This window comes from Bactrocera tryoni, unplaced genomic scaffold (genome assembly GCF_016617805.1).
Source record: "Bactrocera tryoni isolate S06 unplaced genomic scaffold, CSIRO_BtryS06_freeze2 scaffold_517, whole genome shotgun sequence".
NCBI lineage: Eukaryota > Metazoa > Arthropoda > Insecta > Diptera > Tephritidae > Bactrocera > Bactrocera tryoni.
This window is the reverse complement of record NW_024396204.1, coordinates 272,751-292,688: the sequence shown is the minus strand read 5'-3', so window position 1 is coordinate 292,688 and position 19,938 is coordinate 272,751. Positions and strand designations below refer to the sequence as shown.

Sequence of the window (19,938 nt, the reverse complement as noted above, 5' to 3'; positions counted from 1 at the left end):
TTTCATATTTTGCAATTTTGTATGAAAAGAGATTATATAGAACATACGCCGAATAATGTTAGTAAAAGCAGTTTTTTCCAATGTTAGATATATAAATGGAAAAATTAATGGTTGGCATAAGTTGTGCAAGTATGGTTGACTTCTAAAACGAATATTGTTGGATGACATTGTGCAGTTTAACTTACTTCTTTTTTTTAAATATCTATGAAAATGTATATCGTTCCGTTGCTTTCGTCACTTATTATATACATTTACAATTGTACCCTAGACATAATACATTTGATGTAAGTCATCTTGAAGCCTGAGAATTGACTCAATTGACGTACATCTGTATTGAAATATCAAAGCTATTATTTTTTCGTGCTCTGAAAACTTCTTAAAAAAATCAATTCAATAAAACCAAATAAGTACGCCAACTATGTATCGGGTGATTTTTTAAGAGCTTGATAACTTTTTAAAAAAAACGCATAAAATTTGCGAAAATCTCATATCGGTTCTTTTTATTTGAAACGTTAGATTGGTTCATGACATTTACTTTTGAAGATAATTTCATTTAAATGTTGACCATGGCTGCTGTCTTAGGTGGATCCATTCGGAAAGGAAGAGTCCAATTTTGGCAACTTTTCTCGAGCATTTCAGCCGTCGAATAGCCCGAATTTCTTCGGAAATGTTGTCTTCCAAAAAGCTGGAATAGTTGCTGGTTTATTTCTGTAGACTTTAGACTTGACGTAGCCTCACAAAAAATAGTCTAAAGAGCGTTAAATCGCATGATCTTGTGGCCAACTTTACGGGTCCATTTCTTGAGATGAATTGTTCTCCAGAGTTTTCCCCTCAAAATGGCCACCAAGTGTCATGTGATCTTGTTGAAACCACATATCAACCAAGTTCAGTTCTTCCATTTTTGGCAACAAAAAGTTTGTTAGCATCGAACGATAGCGATCGCCATTCACCGTAACATTTGCGTCCAACAGCCTCTGAAAAAATACGGTCCAATGATTCCACCAGCGTACAAACCACACCAAACAGTGCATTTTTCGGGATGCGTGGGCGGTTGGCCACCAGATCATGCGATTTAACGCCTTTAGACTATTTTTGTGGGCTGCGTCAAGTCTAAAGTCTACAGAAATAAGCCAGCAACTATTCCAACTTTGAAGACAACATTTCCGAAGAAATTCAGCGGGCTATTCCGGCCGAAATGCTCGAAAAAGTTGCCCAAAATTGGACTTTCGAATGGACCACCTAAGACGCAGCCGCGGTCAACATTTAAATGAAATTATCTTCAAAAAGTAAATGTCATGAACCAATCTAACGTTTCAAATAAAGAACCGATGATTTTGCAAATTTTATCGTACATAGAGTGAATAGGAGACATATAATTAAATGATTAGCGTCTGATATTTATGCTTTAGAGGATGTAGTAATTTCAATTAATGAAACCCCGGTTTTGAAATGGTAACGTGCTCTCAGCTTGTGATATAAATATATTTTGCATTTCAATGGTTTGCTGAATTTTGGCCCAGGTTTTTATACGGCCAAAGACTGTCAACTCGGCACCTTGCCTCGAAATTACTTCAGTAATGTTTTCTGCTGCTCGTAAGTTTTTAAAAATGAATAAGCTTTGTGCGCCATAGATTCTGCGTTTTTTCAATGTCGATCTTTCAGTTTCATGACCGATTAATCAAAGGATTAACGTTATAAAATAGTCCGACACCCTCCGTATTTGCCAGATTTTGCCCCAGCGACTACTTCTACATTCCCAGACTCTAATTGTTATTGGCAGAAAAAAAAAATCAAATACGAAGGTCAAGAGGCATTGAAGTTTCACGTTATCGAAAAAGTATCGAAATTTAATGGAGCAACAAAAGCAGAATTTTCAAATCGAGTAGTACATTGATAACGGTCTTTGTTAATATTCTCGGTTAGTGCTGATTTTCATAAAGCGTAATGTGTTACATATGTACATATATGTATGTATTTGCAAATTGTTGTTATATATACTTATATTTGTTGAAATTTAAGTGAAATTCCACACATGAATAGTCTTTATAACGGGACACCTTTTATAACCGAACATATTTCATGAACACAACGTTTTCCGTCACATTTTCATACAAAACGAATTTCTTAAATGGACAGGAATACGTTTTAGCGGCCAGACACGGACACTATTTCGGTAAAATTTCGTTCAAACTATCACCGATTAACTACCAAGATTTCATAAAATGTGTGCCGGACAAAAACACTGCGACAATGAGTGTCCGATTATGAGGAGTTTCACTATTTTATGCTAGGTTGCGCCTATTTTCTAAAAAATTTTATGTGTATGTACATATACCTCAGCTTCCATATACTACAGACTATGTAGTATATGTATATAACTCATACGCTGACAGACTCATAAGGTTTGTTAGAAAAACGAAAATCATTCTATGTATGTAGTATATGCGAGTTGAGGTAGTATCGACTTGATTTTATTTATTCTCGGACATCTGATCTTACATATCCATATACATATGTATTCATTTGTGCAATATATGTATCTAAGTGTCGCTGAAATAACTTTCCCATTGTGATTTCTATAGATACGTATACGCCACATGCTTGCCAAACATTCGAATTTATCTGCGTAATTAATAGATGAATTATGAAAACCGTAAAGGACAGATAATGACGAAATAACTAGAAAATTGCCTCAAGGATTTGTTGTTTCTCGACATAGATACATATGTATATTTATTTAAATATTTATATAACTTAATCATTTCGTTGATGACATGCTGCAAGCAATATGAGACGATAAATGAATGAAGCGTTCTCAAGCAAATGTTGTTAGTAAGTTTTGTAAATAAAGAAAAAATTATTGATTGTGTATTATGAATGTGATTACATGCAAATTTAAAGAATGTTGATGGAAAATGCTGGGAGCTAGCACCTAATATATTTATTCAAATTTAAATACTTACCACTGCGACCAGAAATACTATCTTCATTCAAATGTACCTAAAACGTGTGTCTGTTTAATACATTTACTATATACTCGTATATTACATATCTCGATTATCTTCAGATGTTATTAACAACGGTTAGAAAGAACTACTATCCTGTATGCAACGTGTTGCCAGTGTATAGATTGGAATTTTTTGGAATTCTGCGGGTTCCCATATAAAAAATGCTTAGCTTTCAATTTTTCTATATAATGCGAAATAATTTTTCAATTTTGAGCAAACATTTTAATTCTATTTTAAAGAGTCTTTGAAATCTTTTCTTTTATTTTTAAGTTATAATAACATCTCATATTACCGAAATGAATATGAATACTAAAGAATAATTTAACAGAGTTTACGTATAGTACATAACTATTATGTTTATAATTCATATAAAATGTCAACTCCGAGTGCGCTACTAAGTTAGTATATAATTTTTACGAGCTTTCCACAATGAAGAAAAATATTTTTTCGTTTTACATTATTTTGTAAGTCCAACTTTTTGTTGAAGAATTATGTCATTACTTACTGCACCTTTAATTGTTGAATTACCTTTATGTGGAAAATCCCTATTTCATAAATACTCACACCAACTGGCTAATGTTTAATCTGTCTACATATGTTATATATGTATGTAGGTACATCAAGGTTAATAGAAAACAGGTTTCGTCAACTCCAATTGTTAAATAGTCATGAAGTTATTTTGAAATGAGTCTGTATAATTTATCTACAAATCTATTAAAATATGGGTTTTGTATCTCAAATGTATTAATAATAAAGCTTTTCAGAAGTACGAGTTTATAGTTTAATTTTTTTTACTTTACACAAAAGTTCTTATTCTAACTTGCTGTCGTCAAAGGCTCACTTGAATAAATAAAATCCAAACCCTTAGATATTTAATTAATTATGATAAGAGTAAAGGTATGTATGTAAACATGTGTCCTTTATTAATTTGCACATACATATGTATAGTACTTTTAATGAGAAATAATACCCATTATAAATATTTCTTTCAAAAAAATTTTAATATTGAGCTAGCGAAGATAGTTTTTCAGGAATTTTTTTCCACATACCAAAACGGCCAGGAGAGAGGAATAACATACTATTTGTTTTAAACATATTCACACACTTTTAGCTTGCTGTAAGTTTATGTACATACATATCTTCACTACTACTTTCTGGTCTAAATTTACTAGTGTATATCATACTAAGCAATTGAATATTTTGTGAGTTATGGAAATGTTAGCATTACATTACTGACTAGTGTTAATTGTTTCTGACTTTGGATAAATGTCACTACATAAATAAAATTAAATTTTCTGCAAAAAGCCTCACACTTTAATTGAGGAAACTTGTGTTGTCGGCATTCGTGTTGGTTGCAACGAAGCAATGCATGAAACTATCGACTCCAGAGTCAGTTTGATCATCGCTGACACCTTCTGTTAAAAGGTTAAGTTTGCTCTCGTTCTTGTTCGGGTCAGTAGAAGCAGTGGTGGTGTTTTCAATCTCATATAGTGGATTCATAACAAAGTCCTTTGTTGTGACCGAAATGGCACGAAAACTATTTCTTTTAAGGTCTTTATGAAGTAATTGCTTTTCGAATTGCGACAAAATATTAGAATTTGATAGGACGAGATTCTTTGAATTCGACGAGTTTAAGGGCGTATTATTAGAGTTATTATAAAAACTAAGAGACGATAAAGTTCGCCGTGAAGGTAGAGTTTCGGAATAATTATCAGCAACACTAGCACTTCTCCATGAACGTAGTGAACGTTTATCATCGCTGCAATAGTCTAAGTCAATCTTATTGTTTGTGTCTAATCTGCCAATATCATTTTCATTTTCATTAGCTCTAATTTTGTTATAAATGCGGTTCGAGTATTTATAACTGTCATTGTGGTGGTTGATCTTCGACATATGAATACGGTCCAAATTGTTATAATGAGACGCTGAGGTGAATGAACTTGGTTGTCGTGGAAGTACTTTGTAATATGTAGGAGCAGTGGAGGTTGCGTTTGGAGTGAAGTTGTAACATGATTTTTGAGGTGAACGGTGGTTAATGCATTCTAGTGAATTGCTACGACGCACTGGAGTGGAAAAAATCCAATGACAATCACTTTGATCACTATAAAGCGGGATACTTTTGTATGTAGTTTTGCCGTAGGAATTTACCTCTTTGGTGAACGTATCTTCTATGAGCTCATCACTGCATCCGGAACTAAGTCGTTTGCGTTTATCATTTCGGTGATTTTGATGATTAGGACTGACCTTTGGAGGATTGTCAGCGTTTATATAGTAATCACGGCTATATCTAAAATGAGCGTATTGAATTTGCATTATATAACTGGAGATAATATTCAATAACAATACCTCTTGTAACCAATATTACTAGTGCTTTCGTTCTCTCCATCGTCTTCTGCTTTTACAGTTATTACACTTTTATTCGTGCTTGAGCTTATATTTGGTAAATCTATAAAACGCTCCTGGCTGCCACAAATCCTACGTTTTAAAGCGTCCGGAGTATATGGATTATTTGGCATTTCAACCGCATTGTTCCATTTCTTATATTCACGCTCTGCTATTGAGCCTAAAAAGTGAAACAATTAAGATATTTATGTAAATATTCACACACTTTAAAGATAATGTGAAGAGGTTTGAGATTTTAGTACGACACATACTCTATAGACACCAAATAGATTAATTAAAGGAAATTTAAAATATACCACAAAACACAGAAAACTAAAAAAACAACACAGCACAAGGAAGTACAACACAATAGAACATAACACCGAGCGACGTTTGCATTCACTTTGTGTTACCTGGCACGAAATGTCTCAAAGGAACAACATCATCTTCTTCCCCATTATTATCCTCTTGATAGTTATTGTTGTACATAAATTGTTGCCCTTGTTTAAAGTTGGATTTAGAATTTGGATATGAGCCATTTGTTAGTTTAGTAGTGTTGACGAATGAGTTATTGCAATTATTAGTATGAATAATGTCTTGTTCGTTATAATGACCTGCTAGACAAGATTCGATATTAGTTGACGTGCTTCTACTGGCCAGATTTGTGACGGAACTAAGTTGATCTGAGAATAGAATATTGTTAAGGAAGTTAAATCTATAATCTTTTAGACTTTCTGGCAAAGTAGCTGCAATGTTACACTTCGGTAGAGGTGGTGGAGGTGTGCATAATATAAGTGCTTGTTTTTTCAGTAAATCTTGCTTAAGATAATCATATTCAAATTCAAATTCAAAGGAATCTATGGAATGCAGATACTTTTGCATGATCTCAGTTTGACGACGTCGCCTTTCGAGCGAAGCCAAAAGTCGTTTATCGTTTATTAATGTTATGCACATTTTAGCAATGTAAGTCATAGTTCGAAGTGAACATTTTTCATCGCTCGATGTTACGCCGATTTTATGCGACTGCTTGCCAAGCTGCGTGGTTACTGGATTATGAGCATCTGTACTGCTTCTATTGGGGTAGGTGTTAGGGTCTGAAGACTTTGCGTCAGACGTTTCAGTTACGACATCAGCAGTATTGTCATAGTTTATAAAAGTTGTTCCCGATGTTATATCGTTATTTAATATTGAAAACAAATTTGAAGATTCAGAAACGTTAATAATTTTTAAAAAATTTTTCACAGTTCCAGTTGATTTAGAGCAATCGTTGGTTAGAGTATTTCCGGTGTTAATAAGTCGCGATTTATCCTCAGGCTCGTCTCTCATAATATTTTTTGCGATGCTGGTTTTGAGGCTTTCAATGGTTTCTTCAGTTTTGCTATTTTCTAACTTTTCAACCATTGCTTTACAGCGATCTACAAGTACATTAAGAGAAATATTTGAGTCATAAAGTTGACGATGTGGTAAGTTGTCACCAGAAAAACCAGTTTTAATCGTCAAGTTAGTTTCTGTCAGAGATTCTATTTTGGTCTTAAGGTTCTGTTCTAAAATTTGACCTATTGGAGAAGTCTCCAGAGCATTTAGTTTTATAATAAAAGTTTTTTCTGAACCACTGTGAATTTCATGATTCTTACTTTCGTAGCTTTGTAGCGTTTCTGAGGATTCTAGCACATCTGCATTACTGAATTTTTTTGTTTCACAAGGGGGATTCCCCTGCTGTGGAGGTAACCGTGCGCTTTCCATATTATGGCCATATTCTTTTATTATTTCACTGTCAGATTTTTGTTCTTCTTTTTCTGAAATTCGTGCAGTTATATCCCTTCCTTCTAATATTTTGCGTGGTTTCTGCTTTTCACTTTCTGACGCATATAGTTCTACCACTTCTGCGTCCTTTACATCACTACTGGACTCATTTTTTTTATGTTCGCAAGAGTACGATGATTTAGAAAATTCTTGGTCTTCAGTTTTGTTATCTTCTAATGTATCTCTTACACCACCTTCTTTTGACACACTGATGTGATTATCATTGGCACTTTCCTCTTTCTGCCCTCTGAATGGCATTCTAAATTCACATCCTGTATTTATAACATTGTCTCCGTTTGGCCCACTGCTGTTTTCTTGCATATCAACTGCAGATATGCATAGTGGATCGGAAGACTTATGGGTCTCTGTCCCATTGGTGCACTCTTCTTTTCGCCCATTGAAGAGTGTCCGAACTTCTTTTCCGGGTTCATTGCAGGGTTTTTGTTTTACACTTTCTAATTTAAAGAATTCTACTGCTGCTGTTTCGGTGATTTTATCTTCTTTCGACTCACTGATAATTTCTTGTTTCTGAGGTAAGGGGATGTATGGTGTTTCAGAGGATTCTTGAGTTTCTGCTTCATTACCACGTTCATCCTTTTGCTCAATGTATGGTATTTCTATTTCCCTTTGTGCATCTATAGCACACTCTCCTTTTGGTTTTAGTTTCTCAATTTCTGTTAATTCTACTGACTCTGTATCCATAATTTTATCTCCAGGCGAATCACAGACTGCCTCTTGTTTGTCAGTTGCGAAAGTATATGATTCTATAACCTTTTTCTCAGTGGAACACTTTTCTTTTTGATATTTAAACGGCGATGAATTTTCACATTCTGTAACCTTAACAGTTTCTACTTCTGGTTCAGTACAGGGATTTTGTTTTCCATTACCTTTTACAGAAAATTCTACTGTTTGCGCATTCCTGATACATTCTCCTGTTAACTCACTAATAGGTTTTTGTTTATCCGGTATGAGAGTATCAGGTGTTTCAGAGGATTCTTCAGTTTCTACTTCGTTATCATGTTCATTCTTATGATCAACGTGCGATATTTCATTTTCACTTTGTGCATCTTTAGCACACTCTATTTCTGGTTCATTACATTCTACTTGTTTTTCGCGTTCTGATAATTCTTCCGCTTCTGTATCCACATTTTTATCTCCTGGTAACTTACAGACTGATTGTTGTTTCTCAGTTGCTAAAATGTATGACGTTTGTGAAGATTCCGAAACCTCTTTCTCAATGGTGCACTTTTCTACGTGATGGGTGAAGGGCGTTGGATTTTCACATTCTGTACCGATAACAGTTTCCACTTCTGATTCAGTACAGGGATTTTGAGTTCCATTGTCTGTTACAGAGAATTCTACCGTTTGCGTATCCATAACACATTCTCCTGTTGACTCACTAATAAGTACTTGTGTCTCAGGTATGGGGGTATCACGTGTTTTAGAGGATTCTTCATTTTCTACATCATTATCATGTTCATTCTTATGATCAACGTGCGATATTTCATTTTCACTTTGTGCATCTTTAACACACTCTATTTCTGGTTCATTACTTGCTACTTGTTTTTCGCTTTCTGAAAATTCTACCACTTCTGTATCCATATTTTTCTCTCCTGGTAACTCACAGACTGATTGTTGTTTCTCAGTTGCTAAAATGTATGACGTTTGGGAAGATTCCGAAACCTCTTTCTCAATGACACACTTTTCTACTTGATGGGTGAAGGGCGTTGGATTTTTACATTCTGTACCAAGAACAGTTTCTACTTCTGGTTCAGTACAGGGATTTTGAGTTCCATTGTCTGTTACAGAGAATTCTACCGTTTGCGTATCCATAATGCATTCTCCTGTTGACTCACTAATAGGTTCTTGATTCTCCGGTATAGGGGTATAAGGTGTTTCAGAGGATTCTTTATTTTCTACATCATTATCATGTTCATTCTTATGATCAACGTGCGATATTTCATCTTCACTTTGTGCATCTTTAGCACACTTTATTTCTGGTTTATTACTTGCTACTTGTTTTTCGCGTTCTGATAATTCTACCACTTCTGTATCCATATTTTTATCTCCTGGTAACTCACAGACTGATTGTTGTTTCTCAGTTGCTAAAATGTATGACGTTTGTGAAGATTCCGAAACCTCTTTCTCAATGACACACTTTTCTACTTGATGGGTGAAGGGCGTTGGATTTTCACATTCTGTACCAAGAACAGTTTCTACTTTTGGTTCAGTACAGGGATTTTGAGTTCCATTGTCTGTTACAGGGAATTGTACCGTTTGCGTATCCATAATACATTCGCCTGTTGACTCACTAATAGGTTCTTGATTCTCCGGTATAGGGGTATAAGGTGTTTCAGACGAATCTTCAGTTTCTTCTTCATTATCATGTTCATTCTTATGCTCAATGTACGACATTTCAATTTCACTTTGTGCATCTTTAGAACAGTCTGTTTCTGGTTTATTACTTGCTACTTGTTTTTCGCGTTCTGATAATTCTACTGCTTCTGTATCCATATTTTTCTCTCCTGGTAACTCACAGACCGATTGTTGTTTATCAGTTGCTAAAATGTATGACGTTTGTGAAGATTCCGAAATCTCTTTCTCAATGACACACTTTTCTACGTGATGGGTGAAGGGCGTTGGATTTTTACATTCTGTACCAAGAACAGTTTCTACTTCTGGTTCAGTACAGGGATTTTGAATTCCATTGTCTGTTACAGAGAATTCTACCGTTTGCGTATCCATAACACATTCTCCTGTTGACTCACTTATAAGTACTTGTGTCTCAGGTATGGGGGTATCAGGTGTTTTAGAGGATTCTTCATTTTCTACATCATTATCATGTTCATTCTTATGATCAACGTGCGATATTTCATCTTCACTTTGTGCATCTTTAGCACACTTTATTTCTGGTTTATTACTTGCTACTTGTTTTTCGCGTTCTGAAAATTCTACCACTTCTGTATCCATATTTTTCTCTCCTGGTAACTCACAGACTGATTGTTGTTTATCAGTTGCTGAAATGTATGACGTTTGTGAAGATTCCGAAACCTCTTTCTCAATGACACACTTTTCTACGTGATGGGTGAAGGGCGTTGGATTTTCACATTCTGTACCCATAACAGTTTCTTCTTTTTCACTACAGGGATTTTGTGTTCCATTGTCTGTTACAGAGAATTCTACTACTTGCGTATCCATAACACAATCTCCTGTTGACTCACTAATAAGTACTTGTGTTTCAGGTATGGGGGTATCAGGTGTTTCAGAGGATTCTTCATTTTCTACATCATTATCATGTTCATTCTTATGATCAACGTGCGATATTTCATCTTCACTTTGTGCATCTTTAGCACACTTTATTTCTGGTTTATTACTTGCTACTTGTTTTTCGCGTTCTGAAAATTCTACCACTTCTGTATCCATATTTTTCTCTCCTGGTAACTCACAGACTGATTGTTGTTTATCAGTTGCTGAAATGTATGACGTTTGTGAAGATTCCGAAACCTCTTTCTCAATGACACACTTTTCTACGTGATGGGTGAAGGGCGTTGGATTTTCACATTCTGTACCCATAACAGTTTCTTCTTTTTCACTACAGGGATTTTGTGTTCCATTGTCTGTTACAGAGAATTCTACTACTTGCGTATCCATAACACAATCTCCTGTTGACTCACTAATAAGTACTTGTGTTTCAGGTATGGGGGTATCAGGTGTTTCAGAGGATTCTTCATTTTCTACATCATTATCATGTTCATTCTTATGATCAACGTGCGATATTTCATCTTCACTTTGTGCATCTTTAGCACACTTTATTTCTGGTTTATTACTTGCTACTTGTTTTTCGCGTTCTGAAAATTCTACCACTTCTGTATCCATATTTTTCTCTCCTGGTAACTCACAGACTGATTGTTGTTTATCAGTTGCTGAAATGTATGACGTTTGTGAAGATTCCGAAACCTCTTTCTCAATGACACACTTTTCTACGTGATGGGTGAAGGGCGTTGGATTTTCACATTCTGTACCAAGAACAGTTTCTACTTCTGGTTCAGTACAGGGATTTTGAGTTCCATTGTCTGTTACAGGGAATTCTACCGTTTGCGTATCCATAATACATTCGTCTGTTGACTCACTAATAAGTACTTGTGTCTCAGGTATGGGGGTATAAGGTGTTTCAGACGAATCTTCAGTTTCCGCTTCATTATCATGTTCATTCTTATGATCAATGTGCGATATTTCATTTTCACTTTGTGCATCTTTAGCACACTCTATTTCTGGTTCATTACATGCTACTTGTTTTTCGCTTTCTGAAAATTCTACCACTTCTGTATTCATATTTTTATCTCCTGGTAAGTCACAGACTGATTGTTGTTTCTCAGTTGCGAAAATATATGACGTTTGTGAAGACTCCGAAACCTCTTTCTCAATGACACACTTTTCTTCTTGATGGGTGAAGGGCGTTGGATTTTCACATTCTGTACCCATAACAGTTTCTTCTTTTTCACTACAGGGATTTTGTGTTCCATTGTCTGTTACAGAGGATTCTACTGCTTGCGTATCCATAACACATTCTCCTATTGACTCACTAATAAGTACTTGTGTCTCAGGTATGGGGCTATCAGGTGTTTCAGAGGATTCTTCAGTTTCCGCTTCATTATCATGTTCATTCTTATGATCAATGTGCGATATTTCATTTTCACTTTGTACATCTTTAGCACACTCTATTTCTGGTTCATTATCCATATTTTTATCTCCTGGTAACTCACAGACTGATTGTTGTTTCTCAGTTGCTAAAATATATGACGTTTGTGAAGATTCCGAAACCTCTTTCTCAATGACACACTTTTCTACTTGATGGGTGAAGGGCGTTGGATTTTCACATTCTGTACCCATAACAGTTTCTTCTTTTTCACTACAGGGATTTTGTGTTCCATTGTCTGTTACAGAGGATTCTACTGCTTGCGTATCCATAACACATTCTCCTATTGACTCACTAATAAGTACTTGTGTCTCAGGTATGGGGCTATCAGGTGTTTCAGAGGATTCTTCAGTTTCCGCTTCATTATCATGTTCATTCTTATGATCAATGTGCGATATTTCATTTTCACTTTGTACATCTTTAGCACACTCTATTTCTGGTTCATTATCCATATTTTTATCTCCTGGTAACTCACAGACTGATTGTTGTTTCTCAGTTGCTAAAATATATGACGTTTGTGAAGATTCCGAAACCTCTTTCTCAATGACACACTTTTCTACTTGATGGGTGAAGGGCGTTGGATTTTCACATTCTGTACCCATAACAGTTTCTTCTTTTTCACTACAGGGATTTTGAGTTCCATTGTCTGTTACAGAGAATTCTACCGTTTGCGTATCCATAATGCATTCTCCTGTTGACTCACTAATAGGTTCTTGCTTCTCCGGTATAGGGGTATAAGGTGTTTCAGACGAATCTTCAGTTTCTTCTTCATTATCATGTTCATTCTTATGATCAATGTACGACATTTCAATTTCACTTTGTGCATCTTTAGAACAGTCTGTTTCTGGTTTATTACTTGCTACTTGTTTTTCGCGTTCTGATAATTCTACTGCTTCTGTATCCACATTTTTATCTGCTGGTAACTCACAGACTGATTGTTGTTTCTCAGTTGCTAAAATGTATGACGTTTCCGAAACCACTTTCTCAATGGCGCACTTTTCTACGTGATGGGTGAAGGGCGTTGGATTTTCACATTCTTTACCCATAACAGTTTCTAATTCTGGTTCAGTACAGAGATTTTGTGTTCCATTATCTGCTACAGAGAATTCTACTGCTTGTGTATCCATAATGCATTCTCCTGTTGACTCACTAATAGGTTCTTCTGCCTCAGGTATGGAGGTATCTGGTGTTTCAGAGGATTCTTCATTTTCTACATCATTATCATGTTCATTCTTATGATCAACGTGCGATATTTCATCTTCACTTTGTGCATCTTTAGCACACTCTGATTCTGGTTTATTACTTGCTACTTGTTTTTCGCGTTCTGATAATTCTACCACTTCTGTATCCATATTTTTCTCTCCTAGTAACTCACAGACTGATTGTTGTTTCTCAGTTGCTAAAATATATGACGTTTGTGAAGATTCCGAAACCTCTTTCTCAATGACACACTTTTCTACTTGATGGGTGAAGGGCGTTGGATTTTCACATTCTGTACCAAGAACAGTTTCTACTTCTGGTTCAGTACAGGGATTTTGAGTTCCATTGTCTGTTACAGAGAATTCTACCGTTTGTGTATCCATAATACATTCGCCTGTTGACTCACTAATAGGTTCTTGTTTCTCCGGTATGGGGGTATATGGTGTTTCAGACGAATCTTCAGTTTCTTTTTCATTATCATGTTCATTCTTATGATCAATGTACGACATTTCAATTTCACTCTGTGCATCTTTAGAACTGTCTATTTCTGGTTCGTTAAATGCTATTTGTTTTTCGCTTTCTGATAATTCTACCACTTCTGTATCCATATTTTTATCTCCTGGTAACTCATACATAACCGTTTCTACTTCTGGTTCAGTACAGGGATTTTGTGTTCCATTATCTGTTACAGAGCATTCAACCGCTTGTGTATCCATAATACATTCTCCTGTTGACTCACTAATAAGTACTTGTGTCTCAGGTATGGGGCTATCAGGTATTTCAGAGGATTCTTCAGTTTCCGCTTCATTATCATGTTCGTTCTTATGGTCAATGTGCGCTATTTCATTTTCACTTTGTGCATCTTTAGCACACTCTATTTCTGGTTCATTACATTCTACTTGTTTTTCGCGTTCTGATAATTCTACCGCTTCTGTGTCCACATTTTTATCTCCTGGTAACTCACAAGCTGATTGTTGTTTCTCAGTTGCTAAAATGTATGACGTTTGTGAAGATTCCGAAACCTCTTTCTCAATGGCACACTTTTCTACTTGATGGGTGAAGGGCGTTGGATTTTCACATTCTGTACCGATAACAGTTTCCACTTCTGATTCAGTACAGGGATTTTGTGTTCCACTGTCTGTTACAGAGCATTCTACCGTTTGTGTATCCATACTACATACTCCTGTTGACTCACTAATAGTTTCTTGTTTCTCCTTTAGGGGGGTGTAAGGTGTTTCAGAGGATTCTTGAGTTTCTACTTCATTATTATGTTCATTCTTATGATCAATGTACGATGTTTCATTTTCACTTTGTGCATCTTTAGCACACTCTACTTCTGGTTCATTACGTGCTATTTGTTTTTCGATTTCTGATAATTCTACCACTTCTGTATCAATTTTTTTATCTCCTGGTAACTGATAGACTGATTGTTGTTTCTCAGTTGCTAAAGTGTGCGACGTTTGTAAAGATTCCGAAACCTCTTTCTCAATAGCACACTTTTCCACTTGGTCGGTGAAGGGTGATGGATTTTCACATTCTATATCCATAACAGTTTCTACTTCTGGTTCAGTACAACGATTTTTTGTTCCATTGTCTGTTACAGAGGATTCTTCTGCTTCTGTGACCAAAATACACTCTCCATCTGACTCACTGATAGATTCTTGTTTCTGAGGTGCGGAGGTATATGGTGTTCCAGAGGATTCTTTAGTTTCTGCTTCGTTATTGCGTTCATCTGTGTACTGGTTTTCATTTGTACTTTTTGCATTTATAATACACTCTATTTTTGGTTCATTACTTGTTTTTTCGTTTTCGCTTTCAATTAATTTTACTGCTTCTGTATCGATACTGTTATCTTCTGGTGTCTGGCTTTTAGGCTCATCCCTAGTTTCGTTGTAATGTACTTGTTTCTCAAATTCAAAAGTTTGAGTGGTTTCGGAAGACAATATACCTTTTGTATATTTAACATCACCGATAACGGCTTCCGTGCAGATTTTAGGTATCTCTTTTTCTAAAGGATAGATGGTTTCAGATGGTTCTTCATGAGAGCTACATCGTATGATTGGTTTTGAGGACAGTTGAGTTTCCGCTTCTGAATGCAATAAAATTACATTTGAAGGCTCTTCAATGGAATATGTTTTAAGTTCGGGGAGTTGTGTTATATTCGATCTATTGGAACCTTCGAACGAAGTTCTTTCCAACGACGATGGTAACAGTACTATATCCGGCGAATGTGTCTCTGCACAAATTTTATTCGGCAGATCGTGTAAATCATTTTCATCTGCTAAATTTGTGATTGCATTTGGAATCAATGGTGAATTCGTATTTTCCTTAATATCTGATAATGGAACGCACTTTTCTGAACAACTTTCGTCTATTTCTAACGAGTTTATAACTTTAGATTCTTCTTCCTCATCTATGATATCAAGTGAGTGGTGGCTCAATTCAGGTATACGTAATTTTATTTCTGCCAAAGCTAAATCACTTAACTCTTTGATTGTATTCATTTCAAAGGGTGCTTGAATAGATGGTTGTTCTGAAGCAGGAACAGCCAACAACGGTGCTAAAGTAATTGCAGCGAGAATTTCAATAACGGATGTTCCTTGACAAATTGACCTAGTGTCGTGACTTAAAACGGGTTCTTCAAATATTTCGACTGAGCTAAATCCTGTACAACTTTCGTCGACTTCAATGCTTTCAGTAGCTTGAAATGGAGCTGTAAACATAAACGACAAACTAGAGTCGCCAGACTAAGATCGTGCAAAGTATCTTTGAAAGATACCTCTGGAGAGGGTATATGATGCGATAATACCAATTAATATACTACATACTAGTATTACATGTATGTATATTGTAAAGTTGCTCCTATGTTTAAGATAAAGTTACTTCTAGCAATGTAAGTTATCATATTTTATGTATGTATGTATGTATAAATGCATACGAATGTGCAAGTGAATTGGTTAATATGGTAGGATTAAAAGCTATATTTGACTTATCCTGCTTGCGCGAGTAAATAAAATTATTCTTACCTGATATTGGATTATTTTCAGGTTCATGCGCCGTATGAGCTTCATAACAATTCGTTGGCATCGATTTTGAACTAATTTTAAGTTCTAGGGGCGAATGATTAGCAACTTTTGAATTAAACGCTTCAGTTTTGAACGACTTTTCCACAATATGATCGTTTCTAGTATCAATATAATTGGCTTCATTTGGTGAATGTGATGTATTTGATATCAAACTAGCTGTTTCAATCAATTCGTCTAAAATCACTTTTGTATTCTGACCACCAATTAGGTGTTTATTTATAATTCGATCATTGTACGGATCTAAGCCTGCACATATTTGTACTGAATCATCCGTATCTGAATCAATTTCAGAGAGGTCACTGATTTCATCGGTAGTTTTATCTCCAATTTGAGCACGAACATCATCTTTAGGTGCAGGTACTAGCATACCTACACTGCCAGTTATGGAGGTAGTTAATGAAGGACCCTTCTTCCTAAAAAGCCAATTATCTTCCCAATTGCCTTCGACAAGAATACTCGAAGATACGGATGCCATATCTACATAATTGGGAATATATTATGCAACTTTCATTTTACAAATAGACAGTAACATTTACTCACCATCCTCCTCATAATCTGTCATTGCAGCTGACAAATCGGGTAGCGGTACTGTGTGAGAGGCTATGTAATCGTTTATTGTTGATTCGCGATCTAAATCTGAAATTTCATTTAATTAATTAAAAATGCTTTAATTTGTACGTACTCGTAATGTTGTATTATTGTTCATATTAATGCTCACCTTTGATGATCTGCAAAACACAATAGGTGTTAAATTAGAAATCGAGTAAAAACGAAGAATGTAAACATTTAACTCACTTTTGATGAATGCTGTGCATCTGCATAGTTGAAAGGACTTGAAGTCTCTAATGAACTTTCAGGTGAATTGCTTCTATCGTCCATATTGAAGTTGATGTCAATGTTGCATGAGCTTAGATCGGGTGTACTTTCCGATAATTTACGGATATACCCTTCATTGTCAGCGATCTGTGACGTAAAAATTTGAAACAAGTTATACAATTGCTAATCAGCTTTGATACATTCGGTAACCTGTCGAAATTTTTGCTACGTACGCCTACACATATCTCAGTGTTGTATTATTAATTAAATATCATATCGGAAATAGGTTCGTTAAATACTAACATAAGTATGCGTATATAACGTAACTGTCATACGTGAGGTGCGGTTAAAAATTAACCACATTTATCCGAAATATTACAATTTTGCTTCCAGTTAATAACTTAAAAAATATATGTGTATGTATTTACATAAATATTAATCTTTATTACATACATTGGAATTCGTTTCCATTTGCCCCAGTGATCCTTATAAAAGTTTGTGAAAATTTGAAATTAAAATGATTAGAAATATGTTATATATAATTTTGCCGGTTCCTTTATTTAATTAGTACACAGCCTGGTTTATTTCTGTAGCTATTTATTTTGGTATTCGGTCCGACGTCTGCACAGTTGAGAAATTGTTGATGAACTAAACTATGGCTACTAGGAGTAGCATCGGAATTCTAATGCAATATTTTAAGTGGTTTTCCTACAAATTTCTATGGTTTTATCTAGCGGAAGGAAACCTTATAAGTATTTCATGAAGGAAATTAGTAAAATGTTCAAATAAACACTTATATAGGGGCAGAATCAAGTTGTTGTTGCGCAGAAAGAGAAATATCGAAAAACTTGCAAAATTACCAACTGACAGTGCACTCGAAGTGGCGTGAACATAGATAGGCAGAAGTATACATATATGTAAATGTAGTTGCATACAAAAAAATAGTAATAAATAGAGCTGGGAAGCCAAACATAAATTAAATATGTATGTATATGTTAATATGTATGCAACGGGGTTTTCAATAAGAGTCATTATGTATGGAACTCGATTTCTTTTGCATGGCCACCAAGGGCACTCTTGCAGAAGTCTAGACGTTGAACCCTTTTTTCAACGGGTTTCAAGCATAAATCGGCCAATACTGCTGCAATTTAACATTAATATTCTAACGGTGTCAAATCGCACGACCAAGGTGGCCAATTGACTGGATCATTTTCGTAACACGTTCACCAAACTTGGGTTTCAATAAATCGATTGTAATATTCGCTATGTGACTTTTGACGTCGTCCTGTTGGAACCACATATTGTCTCCAAGTCAATATCATCCCATACGGGTCAAAAATATTCGGTTATCATTGAGCGGTAGCGAATCCCATTTACAGTAACGTGCCGGTCTTGATCGTCACGGAAGAAGTACGGCCTAATAATGCCGCCGCACAGTGTTGCGAAACCGGAATTTTTTGGAAATCATATTGCCTAAACTGTAATTTTAATTGTATCGATGAGAAACTTCTACAGATTGGTCAGAATGAAATCCCAAACAGAATGAGTGAAAAAAAAATTTACACCGAAAAAAATTGTTGGGTCAAATTTTCAACAAAAGTCAAAAAAAAAAAAAAGTTGTTCGAAAAATTTACAAAAAAAAATTATTTTAATTCTTCTTTTATTTCTGATAAATACCCTATGATTAGTTTTTTAAATAAAGTATAGGGTGGTCCGAACAAGAATTATAAACGTCAAATTTTCATGATTTTTCGATATTTGTTGAAAAACTCTGAAATTTTATATAAAACTAAAATCTATTTCATTTCTTATTTGAAAGGTGGCAATAAAGGCCTTCATTTCATACCGGTTTGAAGTCAATAGCTTCAGTTTTAAGAGAGTTATGCTCATTTTTGTCGAGTGCTAGAATTGCATTCTACAGAAAAATTACAAATTATCAGTCATCTACCAATAAGTTCATTGCTTCCTCTGATAATTTCAGGTGTTTTTTCTCCTTCAGTATTCTCCTACTTGTGATTGCGGGATCAGAATAGGCAAGCAGATAACGTAATATGTCTTCACAATTGTCTTTTCTTGATGTTTTCCTCGCATGGTAAGCCTTGTGTTTCTGAAGTCCTTGTTTCCTGCTTCCAATGCTTCTTCTGATAGTTGCCCAATGGGGACCAAAAATGAACGAATTATTTCGAAAACCAATATGATTAAATTACTCAATAAGTGATTTCGCTATAACTCCCAGGAGGGCAGGTATGGGCAGCTGATTTTTTCACAGTTCGTTGAAAACAAATTATGTAACATTTCTATAGTGGTGTGGAACTGGGACTCTCTGGGACTTTTTAGATATTGCTTACCTAACCCAAATTTAAAGGAAAAATGGAACCCGACTAAAGGGTTTTCGCTCTAAAAAAGGTGCTTATGAAAATGTGTAATGAAACAACATTCCTTTGTTTTACAGAAGATACTTGTCCAAAGGCAGATTTTTTTTCCGAATAAAAATATCTGTCACCAAAATCAAATGAGATCATTTTGAATACAGCCCTGAAATTCCCTCTTTTCATGAAAATTTTGTATATTTGACTTCTAAAATCAATTAAAAATCAACGGGCCAACATAAAAATAAGCTTTATGTGTTTTTTGTTTACTTGGAATATCTGTGACAAAATTGCATCATTAAAAACACTGAAAAAAATAATCGGAGAAAAGTTACTTTTCCACTAGCCGCAACACAGTGCGCCGACACATAAACCGCACCAAACCGTAGTTTTTTCGGTATGCAATAGTGACTCAGGGAGTACGTGTGGATTGCTGCCTGACTAATAATGCATATTTTGCTTATTGACGAAGCCATTCAGCCTGAAATGAGCCTCATCGCTGAAGATGATTTTTCGATAAATCTCCTTATCATTTTGAAGTTGTTGCTCAGATCGGACAGGACGATTATGACGACTAT

General features: G+C 35.2%; 1 protein-coding gene across 1 annotated transcript in view; it reads right to left on the bottom strand.

The window, feature by feature from the left end:
• Positions 1–19,938, bottom strand: part of LOC120781272 (titin) — a 40,102-nt gene that overhangs the window by 2,180 nt on the left and 17,984 nt on the right. The window contains exons 6-12 of the mRNA XM_040113463.1: positions 16,971–17,138; positions 16,894–16,903; positions 16,716–16,811; positions 16,116–16,652; positions 7,025–15,802; positions 5,355–5,571; positions 5,157–5,295 (exon numbers count right to left, since the gene is read on the bottom strand). Of these exons, the coding sequence (XP_039969397.1) occupies positions 5,157–5,295; positions 5,355–5,571; positions 7,025–15,802; positions 16,116–16,652; positions 16,716–16,811; positions 16,894–16,903; positions 16,971–17,138 (9,945 nt within the window). The remainder of the gene's footprint in view (positions 1–5,156; positions 5,296–5,354; positions 5,572–7,024; positions 15,803–16,115; positions 16,653–16,715; positions 16,812–16,893; positions 16,904–16,970; positions 17,139–19,938) is intronic.